The sequence below is a fragment of the Manis pentadactyla genome, chromosome 14 (genome assembly GCF_030020395.1).
Source record: "Manis pentadactyla isolate mManPen7 chromosome 14, mManPen7.hap1, whole genome shotgun sequence".
In the NCBI taxonomy this organism is placed as follows: domain Eukaryota; kingdom Metazoa; phylum Chordata; class Mammalia; order Pholidota; family Manidae; genus Manis; species Manis pentadactyla.
The window spans coordinates 68,428,633-68,448,610 of record NC_080032.1 but is presented as its reverse complement, the minus strand read 5'-3'; the positions used below and the strand labels follow the sequence as shown (position 1 = coordinate 68,448,610).

General features: G+C 44.1%; 1 protein-coding gene and 1 long non-coding RNA gene across 6 annotated transcripts in view; both read left to right on the top strand.

The window, feature by feature from the left end:
• Positions 1-1,204: 1,204 nt before the first annotated feature.
• GABARAPL1 (GABA type A receptor associated protein like 1) overlaps positions 1,205-19,978 on the top strand; it is a 32,410-nt gene continuing 13,636 nt past the window's right edge. Inside the window, exons 1-5 of one of the 5 annotated variants that reach the window (XM_057492051.1) lie at positions 1,206-1,585; positions 5,535-5,613; positions 6,656-6,774; positions 7,624-7,685; positions 16,447-19,017. In XM_057492051.1, the coding sequence (XP_057348034.1) occupies positions 1,496-1,585; positions 5,535-5,613; positions 6,656-6,774; positions 7,624-7,685; positions 16,447-16,501 (405 nt within the window). In that variant the 5' untranslated portion in view covers positions 1,206-1,495 and the 3' untranslated portion in view covers positions 16,502-19,017. Of the gene's footprint in view, positions 1,586-5,534; positions 5,614-6,655; positions 6,775-7,623; positions 7,686-11,493; positions 11,831-12,919; positions 13,402-16,446; positions 19,018-19,978 lie in introns of those variants that run through there. The other 4 variants (XM_057492049.1, XM_036910351.2, XM_057492048.1 and 1 more) reach the window with 4 other exon arrangements.
• On the top strand, positions 1,592-5,088 carry LOC130680768 (uncharacterized). Its single transcript, XR_008993802.1, has 2 exons — positions 1,592-1,952; positions 3,003-5,088. It is a non-coding gene; the product is annotated as an uncharacterized LOC130680768 (long non-coding RNA).

The following is a 19,978-nucleotide window of genomic DNA, read 5'->3' as shown; positions in this document are numbered from 1 at the left end:
AAACAAGAATTGAAAAATGTCTTGGAGAAAAATAATTAGCCTTAGGAATTAGGCTATACAATTCGTTCTCCTTGTTTCAGTAATGAAACTTAGTTTCTCTTATTTTGTGGGGTTTTTTTTCTATCAGAGACACTGAGACCTTGATAGAAGATAGGTAACAGGGACTACCCAATATCTAATATATTTCTTAGAACTTCCTGGAGTTGTTCAGGGCAGATCTTCCCGTATCTTTTATAATTTACGCAGCCCTCCCCCTACAGGTTCCTTGAATCTCTGCTGTGAATAGTCTTTTGATTCCTAGTGGGGAAAGGAAGGGCCAGAGAGTGCGGTGGTGAGCGCGGCACCTGGCCTACCATTCCAGTCTTACACCAGCCATTTAGGTGGCAAATTCTATTCATGTTAGAAACACTTAACCAGTAGTACTATCCTTGGGTGAATTTTTGTAAAAGAAAAAATACTGTGAACTACTGAGTTTATCACCTGAATTGCCTGGTAATTTCTTTTCCAGAAGATAGGCTCAACTTCTGGGTTAATAAGAGAAAGTGAATCATTTCTATATTTGAACGTGCGTGAAACCTTCAGTAGTCATGACTGACATCACGTCCCTGGACCTTGATTACATGCCCTTCACCTTAATACACCTCTTCAAATTCCTGAGTCATGCTCTGTTTATGTTGCTGCTCTAGGAACAAACTGCGGAAGACAGCCAAACAAAAAACAACGCCAACGCGGTGAAGGAGGGGTCATTCATGGTCAGGGAGAGCCAGCCTAACACCTAGGTGCCAGGCGGCTGCAACTGAAGGGGCAAAGGGCAAAATGCAAGCACGGGGCATCTATGCACTGGCCAAAGGAATCCCAGGACCCAGGTTCCTTCTTTCCCTAGACTCCAGATCCCAACCAGCTGGGAAAAGCTGTATTTTCGCTCTGGGTGTTTGTTTTTGGGCCCAACCATGAAACAGCAAGGAAGGGAAAGAAAACTTCTTTTGAACATTACGTTTTTGCTTTAAAAGCATCTTTAATGCCACAGTCAATAAAATAAGAATTTTAAAATGTTCACGTTTTCAAATAAACTCTATTCAGGTACCGCGTGGGTAGAAAAGGGTACTCTGTAAAGGGACAGCATTCCTGCCCACCACCCGCCCGCGGGCCGGACGCCGGGAGCGGGGCGGAGGCGGGGCGCGGGGGCCGGACGCCGGGGGCGGGGCGCGCCCGGCGAGGTGACGTCACGGGCCGCCGTGCCGCGGTGGTGGTGGTCCGCCTGCGCTCGGGAAAAGCCGCCGGGATCGCTGCGCCTGGCGGTGCACTACGTCCGCACCCGGGGACACGACATCCCTTCCGAAAGCTCAGTCGGAGCTGCGTTGTGGCGGAGCTGGTATTTCTGAGGCGATTGTGATACAGAGTGAAAGTTGGAGGAGGGACGCCAGGCGGGAGAGACGCGGCGCTCTGCGAGGGAGGCAGGCCCCGGCCCGGGAGCTTAGGAACCCTGCGGGCCATCATGAAGTTCCAGTATAAGGAGGACCATCCCTTTGAGTATCGGAAAAAGGAAGGCGAAAAGATCCGGAAGAAATACCCGGACAGGGTCCCGGTGAGTGCGACGGGAGCGGGGCCGGGGAGGGGGCGTCTGGCGACGGGTGGCTGCCGGGGCACCGAGGGGCTCCGCGTTACAGCCCCGAACGCCCTTCACTGCTGGCGGAGTCCGGGGTGGACGAAGCCCGCGTCCCGGGGCCCGTGCCCGTCTTCGGGGCTGTCGCCGCTGTGGAGCAGAGCCTGCCTTTGAGTGACTCAGCAGGATTCGGAGGCCGCGTGGGTGGGATGGGCTCCAGATGTGGCCCTTCTGTGCGGGAGCCGTAGGTGGGGCCCGTACGCTTGCAGACTGCACGATCACACGGAAAATGTTCTGAGAATAAGTAACCCGGTGCAGTGGGGTTTGCCCCCATCGATTTCTGCCTTAGGTGAATCACCCTTATTCAAGCTGACTTCGGCCTTCATAGCATTCGGTTTGAGAGGGAAGGGTTTGGAAACCAGTGGCTCCTTTTTTTTTGTTCTGTGAAGATTAGGAAGGGAGGTGGGGTGCGCCACAAGACAGGCCTAGCTCTGAAAACAAGGTCACGTTGTCTGCGCAGTGGTCCGGCTGCCTCATCATTCTTGGCTCCGGGGGCGTGTGTGGGGGCAGACACCCGCCCTCCGCTACTAACTCTGATCAGATTATACCTGAACACCAGTAAGGATCAACTGACGCCTTTTTCTCTCCGTTTGGAAGCTGGCTTATGCGGTTAAAACTAGTGCAGGCAGTGAAAAGGAACAGAGTAGAAATAGTAAGGTATTTTCTTGCATCCGGGCCTTTTTCTGACACTCCCTCCCCCGCCACTTGCCCGGTTTTTTTCTAACGTTGGTTGCGCAGCCAGATTGGAACGCCAAAGACTTATTTTACGTGTGGTAGAGGGAACAGTAACCGTTTGATTTGGGAGATGGAGGCACAGAGACTTTAAGATTGTACTCCTTATCTTCAGGCAGGGACATTTGGATAAATATTACCTATAATTTACAGGTAAAGGAATTGTAATGATTCAGTGCCCGTTCTTGACCCGCAGGTACTCTTTGGGTCTCCTTTTCAATCCCTACCTGACTTTCATGGTGTTACGCCTAACAGAACCAGCCCGGGTTTTATGCCAGCAGTAGAAACCCATTGCAGTCCTTTTCCTAGAAGGAAGAGGAGACATTAGAATTGTTGCATCCCCCGGGAACTGCGCACAAAAAGGTTTTCAGCTAAAAAGGAGAGCTAGCCCTCTTATCCAGTAAAGGATCCTTAACAAGTTATTTCCCTGGTCTCTGGACCTTAGATGACTGCTACGGTTCTGGTGATACCAATCCTACTCTCTTATAGTAATACTTAAAAGTAATAACTTATTGATAGCCTGCCATGTACTTGGCAGTATTTTAAGTGCTTAGTCTATATATATTCATTGACTCAGTCCTTGCACCTTTATAATCCCATTCTACAGATGGAGGATCTGAAGCACAGAGAAATTAAGTAACTTCCTAAAGGTTTTACGTGGCTGGTGTGTGGCAGACTTGGATTCCAACCCTGGCTGTTGGTTCCTGCGTGTCATATCATTTCTCAGGTTCTAACACAGTTTTGGTAAACAGAATTAAGTGTAGACTGTGTGCCTCACACGGTTAGGTATTGGGAATAGAGAAACACGCTGCCCTCAAGAGTTCAGAGCAGTGTAATAACAGAAAGGTAACCCAGTAAGCAAAATGATTACCATTTCTTCAGAACGCACCTAAGTAGGAGGCTCTGTTCCAGTACTAGGTAAGTCACAAACTGAAATGTACCTGTTCCTAAGTTTACTTAAAATCGCCATGCAGTTTCTCACTGAGCCCTTCCCATTTCAGTCTTTTTCGTGCATTCACCAAAATATTTATGTTCATCCCCCCCCATTGTTTTCCTGTTCGCTGTGTGGTGTTAAATGTTTTACCCCTACAGTAATTTGTAATCTGTTAGGATATCAAATCTCATGGTTCTCCCAGTTAGGTTTTAACCAGTGATAAGCCTCCCAACCTGCTCCTTAGGTGCTCAGCGTGTGACCTAGTTCTAGTTGTGACGCAGGAGAAGAGCTCTGCACTCTGAGCTCAAAGATTTGGTTCTAGTTCTGGGCAGAACCTGTAATATTGCTGTGCTAAAGTGTCCAGTTTACAGAAAAGAGGGTTAGAGTAAATGATTTCTGAAGCCTCTTCTAGCTGGACCACTGGTGTCAGTAAGCAGTCACACATCCTGCCGGCTCACAGAACTCAGCTTCAGCAGCAATACTTCTTAGCTGTCATCCAAAAGAATGGGTGTTCTTGTGCAATTTCTTAGGATCCTGAAATTCTTTCAATAGCGAGAGGGTAGTGAAAACCAGTAACATAGCAGGAAACTGATCGCCCTGTGGAACATTAGCCACATTTCACAGATGAGCAGAACAGAACCGTACAGGCACCGCATCTAGTCCAGGGCCCACTGGAAGTGAGTAGAGTCGGCATTCGTGGCATCCTCAGTGTTTTCTGGTGAACCATGGGAGCTGCCCGGTCGTAGTTCCCTGGAGATACAATGTTAGGCTCTCTGTCTGTCCCTTGGATTTTGTTAACCTGCTTCGTCCTGTCCCTCCTCATTGTTGGGCTTCCACCGGTCTCTCCTTGGGGCTCTTCCTACTTTTAAATTTCTGATTCACATATCCTTCCTCTGGTTTTTATTTTTTAAATTTTCGTGTGATCATGTCCCTCTGGGGTTCCTGGTGCAGGGTTCTTTTTCCCCCATAAATATATAAAAAAAGTTTTGGCTATTTTAATCTGTTCCCTTTAAAACCTTCAAGCTCCTCCCTTTAAGGAGGCAGTCTTTATATTTAGATAGCTCTTTATAATTTACAAAGTACTTCACATAATACCTTATGAATTTCTCAAGTTCATTGTGTAAGAACCATGACTGTAAAAAATGCGTTGGAGAGTTTTCTTCCTTTTGCTCACTGGAATGCTGAAGCTCAGGGAAGTTAAGTGACCTGTTGAAGATCACACAGCTACTGGGGATACTTGTCCAGTGTTTATGTCTACCTCTTTAATTTTTCTATACTTCCAGATCTTCTATCTTAGAAAATATAATGATTATGTTTTCTAAGCTAAAAATCTAAAGCTGATTATTTCACAATAGTTTTGAAATATTTATAATTTAAATTAAATTGTGTTATATAATTCATATCTATAAATACTAAATATATTTTTGTAATATATAACAAATTTAATATATTGTTTCAATTAACATGTAAAATGTTAAATATATTTTATAAGTTTACATGCATAAAAAGTCTTTAATTTTTACGTATCTTAATTTTTTCTTTATTACAGAACTATATGCTCTTTATACAACTTGAAGTATTATAGAAATATTTAATGTAGGCATTGACAGCCCCTTAAAATCCTAACAGATAATCAACATTGATACATGGGTATTGTATGGCCATCGTTTTACATAGCTATAGATTTTAAGATATCTTAAATATCATAAGAGCTGTTTTAATACTTTCTTTCACTTAATAAAATGATGCCTTGAACAAATATTCCTGTAGTCATTCTTGAGTCTTTTGACAAAGCATAAAATTTAAGCTCCATTACCTGTATCTATAAAAATGGCATTTATAAGAAAATAAAACTAATAGGTACTCAGGACCATCTGAGAAAACCCACTCTTCTTGCTGCTCTAATTGAATACCAGATAGCATATATCCTGTAGTACACCTTACAGGTAACTTGTAATTACTTAAAATAAAGGTTCTCTTTACTTTCATCCTGTGCCCTTTCCATAATCCTTATTTCAGTAAGAAAACTATAACCTTGCTAAGGAAGCCCATTTTCCCATGTTTTATGAGAGGCAAGGGGGAATAAGAAATGGAAACGTTTTATTGGCCTAGACAAGCTCACTTCAAACGGGGCAGCTGGAGAGCATGGATGGAAAGGTGCTGGGTTAGATGCTGTGGTTTTCACTGCCGCTGTCCTCCCTGCAGGTGATTGTGGAGAAGGCTCCCAAGGCCAGGGTGCCTGACCTGGACAAGAGGAAGTACCTGGTGCCCTCGGACCTCACCGGTAATGCTCTCCGCCTTGACCCTCCCATGGCAAAGCATTCCCACCCCCTCCGCGTGCCTGAGAGTGTGATGGTGAGAGAAGGTAGAGGTGGAGAAAGTGAGGGGGAGCCTCCAGAGGTAGAGGCTTCCAGTGTGAGTGACTCGGTACTTCTTCCTCATCGGCAGTTCCCTTCAGCATTTTCCACAGTGTTCCACTGGATTTAGGCACAGCAAAATGCAAAGATTTGAAAGAAAAGACCAGACATCCATTATTTACCCCACTTAAAGTTCCGCTTTGTTAATTATGATACCAATTTATTCCAAAAGGAAAACCAGACCAGTTTCTTGGTAAGATCACATTTTAGAGAGTCTCAGCTGAATACCTTGTCTCCTTGAGCTACAGTTTTTTGTCAGTACGTTTTGGTTTTGTAGATACCGTTTGGAATTACAAAGAACATATCAATCTTAAGGCTTAGTGATACTCAGTGGGATAACTGCTACATCCAGTAGACACTGGAGAGATTTTCTAGATATGTTTGCTGTAGTTACTAGATTTGAGTGTCAGCCTTCTGGGGCTTTGTCAGTATTGGTGGAAGGCGAAGCGCTGAACCCCTCGCTGTGCCCACGGTAGGGTGGGGGCTGGGTGAGGTCACCGGAGTCCTTCCTCCCATCACTGGTGTGTCTTGGAGTGGGTGTAGGGCTGGGAGTGTGTTTCAAATCAGGTTTTAATGGATTATTTCAGTCTGGATGTACATAAATACTCCCCCAAAGTCGTTCTTGGGCTTTGAGTAGATATGCTAACGTTGGGTCTGAAATTGAGTAAAGGGGGGATGGCTTGAGGAATAAACTCGGTGGCATGTCAGTACGCAGGCTTCTTTGAGTGTCACTTGTTATTTCTAAAGTTGTAGAACAGTATTTGGCTCTGCTCAGATGGTATCTGAAGCTGGTATTTCAAAGGGAACAGGTGCACTAGAATTTTTTCCTGGGACTTCCCCTCTCCGAATCCCTTGTTTTCTTCCCTCCCTTCTCGCCTTCCTTTTCTAAAACCACCTTCCTTCACCCAGTTGGCCAGTTCTACTTCTTAATCCGGAAGAGGATTCACCTGCGGCCTGAGGACGCCTTGTTCTTCTTTGTCAACAACACTATCCCTCCCACAAGCGCTACCATGGGCCAGCTGTATGAGGTAACGGTCCCACGCACGGGACCTGGCGCGCTCGTGCTCCCTCGCTTTTGTTGAACTGTGTGTTGGTCACACACCTGGGAACTGGGTCAGGAGGTGCTATTTATGCGGATCCTCTTACACACGGCAGTGTGAGGCCCTGGGAGATGACACACCCCTTGTCCTTTAGGGATTGCCTGCTGGATTGTGTACCTGCAAATGCTCAGTCTTGCCTTACCCTAGTGTTTTAATCTTAGATCGTCTTTATTGATACAGTTGAAAATGGTTTCTGACTGCAAAAATTCCAAATAAAATGAAATATAAAATTAAGGCAAAGTCTTCACGCTGATTTGTTTGTCTTAACAGATTAACTCAGAATAATTTATATGATTTCATTTGGTTTATAATAGGTAAACTGTCAGAATCTAATGAGAAAACTATAGTAAAGGACTTCATCATGCTATGTCACCTAAGTCTGTAACTATTCCTTAAAGGATTTCACAGGAATATCATCTTACTCTGTCCAATTAGTGAACTACAAAAACTTTTCTAATAACCTGTAACCTTATTTTTATTCCACAGCGTATATTCCCTGTCAGTAGATAGTGCAGTATGTATTTTTGTTGTATGCATTTTCTGTGTGTGAGAATGAGCTTTTAAGGGTCCTGTTCATATCCGATACTTACGTATATGGTGATCTCTGTGAAGATCTGTTGTGAACTCAGTTGAATTCCAGCCACTGCTGTTTATTTTGTATTCCTCTTTACAATGGGGGTGAGTGATATCTTCCACACCCGCTTTCCCAAGTTGTGTGAGACTCAGAATCTTACGTGATTGTGTTTTTCTAAACTGTGCTGTTGTCTCTTCCCCTAGGACAACCATGAGGAAGACTATTTCCTGTACGTGGCGTACAGTGATGAGAGCGTCTATGGGAAGTGAGTGGTGGGAGCCCGGCAGATGGGAGCACCTGGACTCGGGGCAGGGGGGTGCTGTGTGTGGGACTTGGGGAATGAGGGAAGGGCTCCCACTGCGGAGGAGACAGAACGTGAAGACATTCGGAGACACTACAGTGCACACACCATTGTCATATTTTCACATGCTCAATTGATATTTTTTGCTGCTTCCTCATCCCAGGGAGAAAGCCTACCAGGACAGAGCTGTTGGATTGGCTTTGATAGAGGAATGGGGATGATGTCATGCCACATTTCTGCAGTTTCATAAGTGTCAGGAGGTGGGCAGGTTGGGGCCAGAGATGACTACAGACCACCAGTATCTTCCTGCTCTCCCTTCTCTTGGGGCAGAGATTCTTTTTTTGACATTTGCACAAGGCAGGTAGAGAAGGGGATGGGAATGTTTTAGGACTACTGGTAGTGGACCATTCCTGGGGACCAAAAGAGACCCATTATAATTAAAGCATTGTGACCCCAATATCCTGTCTCCACACATCTTCCCCATCGCAATGCTAATCTCACACATACACACACACATCACAGCACCACCCCAATGGTGGTGATAGACATCAGACACAGCAATTTAAATGGAGCTCTCTTAGTGTTGGAAAATGGGGCAGTATAATTATGATTATGAAGGTAATTAGGATAGCATTAAACTGGAATTGACTTTATACTGAGCATCTCTGGCTAAACTGCTTGCTCTCTGGTGCCCCTTATCCCACACCTACCTGGGACTTTAATGAGCCACGATCATTTTCCAATTAGAGGCCAGAACCGCTCCTTCAGCATTTCCTAAACTTAGCTCCATGTGTAGGGACAGAGATGTCTTGTGTATGGAGGGGGCGGGTATGAGGTAAGGTAGATTGCACCTCCCACTTCTCCGGGTTCCCAGCTCCCTTCCCACTGTCCCTTTCGTCTCTGTCCCTTACACAGAAATGCCAAGTGATGGCCAGCTGTTTCCCTCCTTTTGTTTTCATTTACTGCAGCTGCTAGTTAGAGAACGTTGAGGGGATGACACAAGTAATTCTTGGAGATTCTGTTGACTCTGATTATTTTCACTTTCAGGGTTATTATATGGGTGGGGGGTGGGGAGCAGGAGCTGCACTCAGACATGACATTTCATTTCATCTCTGCTAATGGCAAGGGTCCTTCCTGTGGGGGAAATCTTTTGTCCATTCTGTCAGCTGCAGGTTCTTGTATAATGAGGTTTATACTGTCAGGCCAAGGAAATAAAGTAATTGCATACTTAAAAAAAACAACCATGAGTTCATAAACACTGCTTTTATTTAGTATGTAGTAGAGTAGATGATGTGTGAACTCTGAGCAGGAAACAGAGGGTGGCAGTTAGAAGTAATGCTCACGTATGGTCAGATGGGGGTACGTTTCCTCAGTCCTCAGCTCTGTACTGCTCAGGAGTTACTGTCCAAGGGTGGATGTGGACAGCGTGTCTGCTGCAGTGGCAGTACGTGCGTGATTCTCTGCAGATAAATGCTTTGTCACGGCTTCCTGGCTCTTGCAAAGCTGAAGGCAGAAGACTGCCTGCATCAGTATATAGGGTGTGGGGAGTGGATGTCCTTATGAAAAATGCAGATATTGAGGCATTGTCCCAGATGTAGCCTCTCAGAGTCAGCACAAGCGTTGGTCCCTTGTGATTCTGCAGTTCACTGACCTTTGCAAGGCGTTGCTCAGTATCCCTGGTTTTACTGTGTCCCGACCAAACCCCATTGTCTCCATCGCATCTTGGGCAGCATGAGGCCACTGTCTCACCAAGCAGCAGATGGCCCCTAGGAAAGGCTCCTGCGGTCATAACAAGCTTGGTGACTTCTGACCACCTGAGAGTCTTTCAGTCAGTCAGGCACTGATCCGTGGGTCAGCAAGGGGACAAGTTCAGAAAATGAAAGACAAAAAGCAGTAGAAACTTCTTAAAGAACTTTGAAACCATCTCTAATCCTCTTTAATGTCTTGCAGCTATATCCCTAAGCAGTGTCGGCCTCTGTAGAAGTTTACAGAATTTATCAGTCATCACAAAGGAAGTAGGTGGTTATCAAAGGTCCGTGACAGGATCCACCGCCCCCGAGTCACGTGCAGTGCACAGATTGCGAATGAGTCAGGACTGAGGAAAGGGAGAAGCCCAAGACTGACCAGCACCGCAGGCAGGAATTACGGGATGCTCTGAGCAGTTTCGATGTTGATATCAGAGCATTGGAAACAACAGATGAATTTTAGAGTGCTGTTTTTGATAAAACCAAATGGAAGCTAATATTTCAATTAAGATATTAACTGTATTTTAGAACCAACACGCTTCCCACTACCTAAGAATGAGACTGGATGGATAAAGGAAAAATGGCTGATCCTAGCCCTGTACCCACCCTGGAAGGAGTGCCTGCAGTGCAGGAGACAGGCCATTGCTAAGCCCAAGAGGTACTTTGAATTTTAAGGTCCTGTCTTCCCCCACGAGGCCTTTTATTTCAGTTCTGCTTATCTTTGGATTTTCTGCCTGGAAAATATATGGCATTTTGTAGATCAGGCCTCTGATTTTATAGATCCATAAAAGTTCGGTGACTTAGCTAAGTTCAGAGGTAGATGCAGGCAACGTATTTCAGTGCTCTGACTTGGTTACAATGCTCTTTCCTGAACATAGTATTTCTCAGCTCTACTCCCGTGTTCCCTGCTAGTTAACCTTTAGAGCTTACTTAGCACCCTCAGGCAATTGAACTAAAAGCAGTTTATAAACTTCCTTTCACTAACTTGGGCTCCAAGTCTCATGTGAGACTGACTGACTGGACGCTGCTTTCGGGAGACCAAGGTCAAAAGATGTGTCCGTAAGCTCATTCTTCCCTTGGAGGCTGGGAGAGCATCAGAGTCAGAGGCGGACCCTTGGCTCTTCCCATGTACTTTGGTAGAAAGATCTCAAATGTTTCTGTCTATATGTAGGGTGAGCAGACATTCTAGGTTTGCCAAGGATATTCTTGATCTATGCGTATTGACCTGTTTACTAACGACACCTTACTTCACCATCCCAAGTTCCCCAGCAGACAGATATGTTCACTCTCCTTCTCTTAGTATAAAAATGGAAGCTTATTCCCACCATCCGCAGAGACTGGTGCCTGTGCCACCCAGATTCAGCATACCCCTGTATGGCTCTTGCCCTGCGTGGGTGGACACTGGAAAAAGAGTGCCACTCCTAAATGGCTGCCTGTTCTGCTTTATTCCATTTTTTTTTCCCTCAATGCAGAACTATTTTCTTACCTTCAAGCATTATGCATTAAAAAAGTTTCTAAGACTGTATTGTGAAATCAGAAATTAAGACTGCAAAAGAACAGAACAGGTGGTGGTCAATTCATGAACAGTGGTAACTAGGCAGATAAGTGCATTGCCCTGCACACAAGGAGGGGCACCATGCCACTGGCGAGTGTGAGTAGTGCTCACTCCCCAGAGTGGGTGGTACACAGTCCTGTCCTGCTGTCACAGTGACCTTTGCATACAATACTGTCAGTTACTGCCGGTTGCCATGGAAATGTTACTCTGCATTCGTGTCATTAACCAGCAAATACAGCTATGGTATGATTTTGAGGCTTGTGTGCATGTACACTTGCCCATGGATACAGCACCATTTCAGCTATAGTAATGAAGTGTGTCACTTGTGGAAAATAAACTAGTTGATAAATTGATTCCATCCAGTTTTTACTCCCCCAAACTTAACTATTTCTAGTTGTGTTTTCTTTTGGGTAATTTTACTCTTGACAGATTTAAACAAGCTCTAAGCATTCATTTAAATTTTTTCCCCCAGGCATGAAACCACCAGTTATTTTCGGGAACTGGCCCAGTTTGTCCTTGAATGGCTCTGAGTCCGGGTTGTCACTTCCGCACCGCCCTGAGTAACCAAGTGTTTGCTTCCTGCCCCTGGCCTGCCCCCCAACTTCCACTGCCCCTTGGTTTCCCTGCACATTACAGGGCTATGTCTGCAATTTGGGCGACACCAGCTTGTAGCAAACTATCCTGTGGATGCCTCAGCTTCAGAGCTTGTTCTTCTCAGCTGTTTTGATACATGCTTCAAAACAAAACAGAAACAACCCCAAAACATAAACATTAGAGTCTCTGTCCCAAAAGTTGTGAGAGACTGATGATGTCAGCCTCATTTGTCCTGTTCTGTTACGGACTTGCTTTTGCTTTTTTTTCCCTCTTACGCTTAACAGTTGTGGGCACTTTGGTACTTTATAAATACACACGACCAGATTTCCAAAGTTGGAAGTAACCAGAAGTGGTCACACCTAAAGGTTGATGGTGTTTCAGATGGCTAATGTGCAGGTGTGATTTATTTCAACAGTGATTAATGGAAGACTGAAGTCATTCTGTGTATATACAACAGCATGGTAGACCATTTGCTTTGACAATTGTGTTTTGAGCACAGCAGGTATTTATTTAAGATCCCTATGACTTTCCTGGAGAGGTACTTAGCACCTAAAACATGCATAAAATGATCTTGACCTCTTGGATGGAGCATTTTCTAACTTTTACACTTCTAAGCAGGCTCAGAGTTGGCTCACATCATTCAGTGAAAGCCTTGTGGGTGACATATTGCTCAGCATTCAAGGAACAGTAACAGTAGCTCCCTGTTAGATGCCCACATGGGCTAAGTCCCTTCCAGTCTCAGCTCACCTGTCCTCTCAGGCTCTGTTGGTATTTCAGCAACCATGATCCATTCCTGGCTCTCCCACTGTATCCCACCTTGCTCTGCTTTGTCTTTCACTTAGCACTCATCACCTTCTAACATTTTCTTAAGGCTTCATACTAGAATGTAAGCTCCACAGAGGCAGAAGCTTTGTTTACTGATTGACACAAACTGGTTACAACAATGCCTGACAGAGTTGTTGCTCAAAAATTAGTGAAAGCATGGTAGCTTCTGATAGGACAGATGATATCAGTTCAAGGACTAGGTAATTCCGTTAAGAACTAAATCATCCATAACAGCACAAGTTACAGAAGGACCAGTCAAGGGAACTTTGGGAACTCTTGGAGCTTACGAGAAAGATCTGGAGGCAGGAAACAGCTTGAATCCCAACACTGCCACGTAACTGGCTCTGAGTTGGGCCAGTTTTTCTTCTGATCAAATGAAAATCTGAGTTTCCTGTCAGATTGAGTGGTAATTACATCATATGATGTGAGTATTGAATAAATCCTTTGCAAACCATTGAATAGTGTTCATTCAATTTCAGGATATGGCAAGAGTCATTGAAAATGAAGAGGCGTGTCTTGAATGGGATGTCTCTAAGGATAGATAGTCCTTAGACGATGGAAATTGCAGAGAGGGTTCTTTTCCTTTTGGAAAAACCCCCAAATGGCAAATCCCTCCAGCAGAATACCTAAAACTGAGCAAGGAGAATTACAGAAGCAGCAAAGAGAACAACCTTTATCAGCCAATTATGTATAAATCACTGTGCTAGGTAATGTTCTCTCACTGAATCTTGGGAAATAAACTCTAGGGTGAATATTTTAATTCAGTGTGACTGATAAATAGGAGGAAGAACGGTTAACTTTTCCAAGTCAAAGAGCTAACATTGAGCTATATAGCTAGGTTCAAACTCAGGTCTAATTGCAAATCTCATGCCTGGGTCCTCACCATGGTCAAAGTAGATTAGGGCCTTTTAGTGATTACACGTGAAAGTTTGATCACGTTAAAGATTGCAGCTATAAAGCATTCCAACTTCTCTTTGTGATGGTGCCCTTCCTATAACTGAGTTGCCTCTGTTTGCTATTTACAAACGCAGTGGTCATTTTACACCTCAGACCCTTTCCTTACACTGCCCTCTACCCGGAGGGCCTTTCCCTCCTCCCTAACTACTGTGCTGTCTCCAGGAGCAGCACCTCTATGAGGATTAGGTAAAAGGACAAGTAACCATAAAACAGAGTAGCTTAAAGGAGATATTCATTCCATGCTCGTGTAAAGTCCAGGTTTGATACCATGGTGCAATTATAAATTAGTGAATGCTTCATGTGCCAATTACATAGTAATAACAGCATTAACATTTCTAAATTCCAAGGGCCAAGTTGATTACTAGCATAAGAGATTGTGTTATTTTTATGAATATAATGCTAATTGCCCCACTCTTTCCTTCTTTGCTAAAAATGTTATAATGGACCTAAAATGGGTGGGAATTAAAATTAGTACTTTGAATCTCTATCTTGATCCTTTTGTTTATAAGGAATTTAAGACCATGGCTAAGTGATTTGCATACATTCCCAGTTTTAATAATGTTCAGGCTATTTTATAAAGTTAATTACTGGTATATTTTATACTTTGTGAGCATACTTTTTCAAGTTCTTTTAAAATGCAACTATATCCTTTTTTTAAAAACCTACCACAGGGACTAGCCACAAATGAATAAAGATTAAGGTGGCGGAAGCTTACAAGAGTTTGAAAGTATCTTAAACAAATACATTACCTTTAAAGTTGAGAGACATGGCTCATTCACCAGAACCCAATTTCCTCTTTTCCCATATAGTAAGTTTCTTAGATAGGAACATGGCATCTGTCTTGCCAATGGCTTTCAGCCCCGGGCAAGTTCACTATGAATTCAATGAGATTGAAAAATGACAGTCGAACATTCTTGAGGTGAAAGGGTTTATACCTGACTTTATTCCCATGATGGCAGGTCAGTCACTAGAGTCCTGTCCACTCAGAGCGAGTGTGCATGCAGCAAGCCAGTCTCTGCCTCTGGGCCTCTTGCCCCCGCAGCCGTCTCAGTCTCTGTGCTTGGTGCTGCCACCACTCCAGGCTCGTCTCTGCTCTCCTGCAGCCTTGTAGCCATACCACTGTGTCACCCAGAGCATTCCTTGAGCCCGAGAGTAGGAGCACAGCATGGAGCGCTCCACAGCCTGAGGAGGGTGCTGCACCTCTCCTGGAGGAACCCGTGGTTGCCAAGTCCTGGCTTTTCACCAGCTTTCAAATAGGTGGGGTCTCAACCGAGGAGGGGCCCATGCCTCTGGCACTGGCAGGGCCTCCACTCCTCCATTTCAGGGGCTGACGGCTCCACTGCATCCTTCACCTGCCCCCTGGTACCTGGCAGCCTGAGCTCTCAGGCCGCTGCTCCTCATGCTGGTTCCTCTCAAGCTACTATGACATCCTTTACCATTTCCACAGCACCTCATAGTGATGCCATTTCAGTCACCAACACATTTTTCACCTCAACAGCACCTCGCAGCTCGCATTCTCAGCTGCCTCTTCTCATGTTTCCTGCAGGTGGGCGTCTTTCTCCCTATGGCCTTTCTCGATATTGTGAGGAAAAACTCCCCACTGCTCCCACTGCCTGACGGGCACTCGGTTTCTCTAAGGAATTCCCTGTTTTGCTGAGGGCCAACTTCACTGCCTCAGGTGTCACCTCCACCCCTTCCCAGTCTTGGGGTGGGGCCCAGTCCTCCAGGAGGCAAGCCACGTGAGACCACACATCCACTGGGGGACACTCGAGTGGCTCCCTGTCCATAGGCACAGCCCATGGAAACAGGGCAGCCTGTTCTTTTCCTTGATCAACAATGAATCCTGCCAACTGCTACCAATTGTCTTTCCAATGGGTTTCAGCCCCAGGCAAGTTCACTACGGATTCAGTGAGACCAAAAAATGACAATGGAACGTTCTCAGGATGAAACGATTTATATCCAACTTCATTCCCATTGTGGCAGGTCAGTCACTCGAATCCCGTCCACTCAGAGCGAGTCTGCACTCAGCAAGCTGGTCTCTGCCTCTGGGCCCCTCTATCCCTGCAGCCATCTCAGCCTCGGCTCTCCTACAGCCCTGCAGCTGTGCCACCTTGTCACCCAGAGCACTGGGCAGAGCTCTTTTATATAGAGTCAATAGCAATGTATTGCCCACACATGTTTAGTGAGCTAGCCAACCAGAGCCAGGTGAGAATCCTGGCCGTAGGAACCTTCACTTGATCCACAGCATTCAAAATAAAGACTAGATTGCTCTTGCTCTGCTTGCATCTCTGTATAAGTATGCCAGTTACTTAATCAATATGAATTTCAATTTCCTCAATGGTAAATTAAAAATAATGCCTGGTTCTTGGAATTACATTGTTTTGTACTGTGGGGAAAAATTAAGTTCCCATGGCCAGGATCCTCACCTGACCCTAAACTACTTGATGATATAACTGGCCTCCTGCTAGGCTGCTGTTTCCACACTCATAGGCAATAAGCTATTACTGAGTGAGTCACTATATAAGGAGCTCTGCCCAGTGCTCTAGGCAGAGGCAGAGATGAAGGAGGCCTGCAGACGTAATTCTAGTGCTCAACCTATTGCCAGGAGAACAAAGCCAGGTAATAAACCCTTTCACGCCAAGAATGCTCCATTGTCATTCCTCGGTCTTACTGAATCCACAGTGGACTTGCCTAGGGTGGAAACCCATTGGCAAGATGTACATAATTCTATTATAGTGTGTGTTAATCTGAAAATACTGTAATTTTTCCTTTACACGTTTGTCTCCTTCCTTGGCTTGAGTTCTTAAGACCTGGATTATGTTTAATTCTTCTTTATATCCCAGTGCCTGGTTCTTAGTACAATGTTGACTCTAAAGTGACTACTACATAATATAGCAATAAAGACTAAAGCAGATTGGACATTTCTCATAGCATATTAAGTACAAATCTCAAAATCTCTAGCCAGCTGGTGAGGCATCTTTGGAAGCAAATTAAACCTTCAGTCAATTAGATGAGAGCATAGCTTGTTAACTGCCTTGTTTCCTACTAGCTTCTCCATCTGGCTGCCACCACCATCCCTGGGCTCAACGCTGCAGCTTTGCTGACTCTGACTTCCTCAACCTCACCCAGACTTTTATAACCTCAAGACCTTCCAAAGATTTCTCTGGAATATTCGTCCCTCTGTGTTCATCAAGGTTCTCCAGAGAAACAAACAATAGGATTATTATATAGAGATAATGTACATGTTTCTTAAGATTTAAGTGCTCACCTCAATCCTGCTTATTATTCATTAAGTTGTCCCTCAGACAAACAACAGCCAAAATACTAACCATGGTTCTGTCTTCAAGTTTTACTCACTCGTCTTCTACTTGAAACATAAAAATTAGAAATGCAATTATTTGTTAAGAGGCATGTTCAGGGAGCACCCATAGGGGAAGAAAGAAAAAAAGTATAGCATTTGCAATAGTGCAGGCAGAGGTTTATGTTGATCTCTGTCCATATCCTACCACGCTGAAGATGCTCAGCTTTTCCTGGTGAGATGCATCCGCGAGCATTTCCTGCAGGCATCTGACCTACAAGGCTGCAGCCCTGAAGGACACAGGTGCTGCACATCCCCACTTTGGTTAAACTGCAGCAGGAGAGAGATGGCTTATATTTTAAAGTTCCTGGAGGACTCTAATCAACAAGGCTCTTCTACAGAGTGGTGGGTGGTTCTCCTTAACTCTGTTGTTCAAGCCCATTTCAGGCTCCTCTGTGGGCAAGACTCCTGCGTCACCCTGTGACCCACAGGGCTGCTCCGCGTTCCACCTCATCACCTGGGAAGCCTGAGTTGGGGGAGAACTGGGTTAGCAGAACACCAGACAGCCTGGAGGGAGCCTCTGGTTTCACCTTTTCTTTTATTAGCTGCTGAATTCTGTCAGCTGCAGATTTTCTTTGCTGATTGCACCCCACCCACCAGACCACTGAGACAATACGCAGTATTTACGTTTTACAGATCCTTAAAAATCCACTGCCTTATTTAGCCCTTACAACAAATTCAAGGAGTCATCACATTTTGCAGATTAAAAAACCCTGTTAAAGGGTTTGTGTCCAGTGATTCAGGCTTCAGCAAGCTCACTCACCTTTCTGAGCCTCGTTTTCTCATCTATAAATTAGAAGTAATGCCAACTGCTGCTGTGGGTGGTGATCGAATGAGATACAGCTTCAAAGTTCTTGATCTGTGTACTGGAGAAATGTTCCCTTTCTCATTTTGAGTGAGGAAATAAACTCAGAGGGGGAAAACATTTATGCATGTCTTATTCCAAGTAATTGGCAAAGCTGGGATTCCCATCCAGGTTTTAAAATTTCAAATCCCATAGTTGCACTGGAGGGGGATTCAGTCCTGGGCAAGTTCACTTGAGTTGGGGGTAAAAGAGTTTATACCAAACTTTATTCTCAAGGTGGCAGGTGGAGTGGCTAGAATCACGTCGCTGCTGGCAAGTCTGTAATCCATTTCATCTCTGCCTCTGGCAGCCGGAGGAGAGCACTGGGCAGAGCACTTGACATAGTAACACCCACAACAATGGCTCACTGCCAGCAGGTGTGGAAGCATTAGCCTAGCAGTAGGCCAATTACTTCACCAAGTAGATGAGGGTCAGGTGGGGATCCTGGCCATAGGAACTCCTGTTTTCCCTGCAACAACACATTGGTATCAATTCTGGAACTAGGAGCACCTTTTCTGAATTTGGTTTATTCTAAGTAACAAAATAATTCTTGCCAGATCCTTACTTCCTTCTCCATCAATTCTTGCAGTGTTGTAGAATCTAAGACAATCCTAGTTGGTGAATTAGATTTCTGCTATGTGGGAGTAGAGGCTATAGCATGGGGCTTCTTGCACTTTAAGAAAGTAAGCCACTCGTCTTCTGTCAGCAGTGCTGTTGAGGCTGTTTCGATCTGACTGGAAGACTTAAATGACGTAACTTGCAAGGCAGTCCCAGCCTCCTCTTGTTTCCCCCGTAGGTTATGACTAGGCGGTCTAGGTTTCTTAAACAATTATGGTCCTTGCACTTATGGCCACTAGGTGGCAGGCCATACCCATTTAATACCTAGATGCACTCCTGTTAACCAGCTGCAACTATCATTTACCCAGTTGTCACTAATACAATAGTGTGTCGCCATTCTGTAATCAAAGACCACAGAATCTTACGACTAGACAGAAATATGAGCATTCATCTTGTCACTGTCAACATTTTTTATCTCCTCCCAAAAGAGGGAGGTGCATTACACATTTTTTTCTTATAATCTTAGAGACATTTCAGCAATAAATTACACATTTTCAATTGTTATTCCAACTCCCTTTTGTCTCAGAATCTAGATAAAATATGGGCACTCTTGTCCTAGACACATGGAAATTATTCTGTTAAAAAACTTAAGTGATGTATATCCAAGAATGCAATTACTAAATGAAATAGAAGCATATTTAAAATAATACAACATAAATCTGTTCCCTTTGTTTTGTTTGAGTTATCTAAAAGGTAGAAGACAGGGGAAGACCAAGGAAGATTTATACTTCAGAATAAACAGATTGGTACTTTATACAGGGGAAAAAAAAAAAAGTGGTTTGTGTTTCATCTCAGTTTTTCACACCTCCGAGAGTATTTGCCTCTATAAAAGGTAAAGTTTTATTGATGGATTATCACTGTAATCCAAAAGGCAGGTATTCATTATAAAAATCCTTTAAATGTCTCTCAGAACGGACTTTGCTCTCATTGTCTCAGTCTGTAGACCTTTACAAGTTCCATGAACTAAGCTGCATGGAGCAGGTCAGGGCAAGGCAGGGAAAAAGAAAAGGAAACGAACCTTTTGAGCATCTTTTCCCAACATGTTCTACTCCTTGTTAGTTTAGATTAGGTTTTCAAATAAAGATAAAAAGACTAGAACTACATTTTGGTATTGCCTTAAAAACGAAAGAAGAAAAAAAAAAAGCCCCCCAAAAACCCAACCTCTGCAGCCACAGAATATACACCTAAGTAATGTTTATAATGTTCAAATCTGCTAAAGATACATATACACAGTGATCCTCTGCTTGTCTCTCCAGCCTCTTGCATCACCTGTCAGTTGCCCTCTCACTAATTCACCTTGAACTCCAATAATGTTGTATTTGTCTCTGAAACTACACTAAGCAATTTCTTTTCTCAGCACATGCTGATATGTTCTGCTGATTTGCTCCACCTTGTATTTTATTGCCTGCTTGTTTTTACACATTGTCTTAGCTTCAATATTGAAATCTCTGATTACCCAGAGATTATGAGTTCCCTTCACTATTGCTTTAAAGCTCAAACCTTTTTCATTCATAACACTAATTGGAACTTGTATATTTTTTTTGCCTGTGTAGTTTTTGTAATTTTTTTTATTAGAATATAGTCTCCATGAAGCCAGAGACCATGTCTGTTTTTCATTCATTCATGCCACCTGAATATTCAATGTGTGCCTGTCAAGTGTCAGGAACTATGCTGTTAAGCACACAGTAAATATTTATTAAATAAACAACAGTATGTTTAGAAGGAATCCCCCCTTTTAAAATTTTCTGTGTATGAATTGAG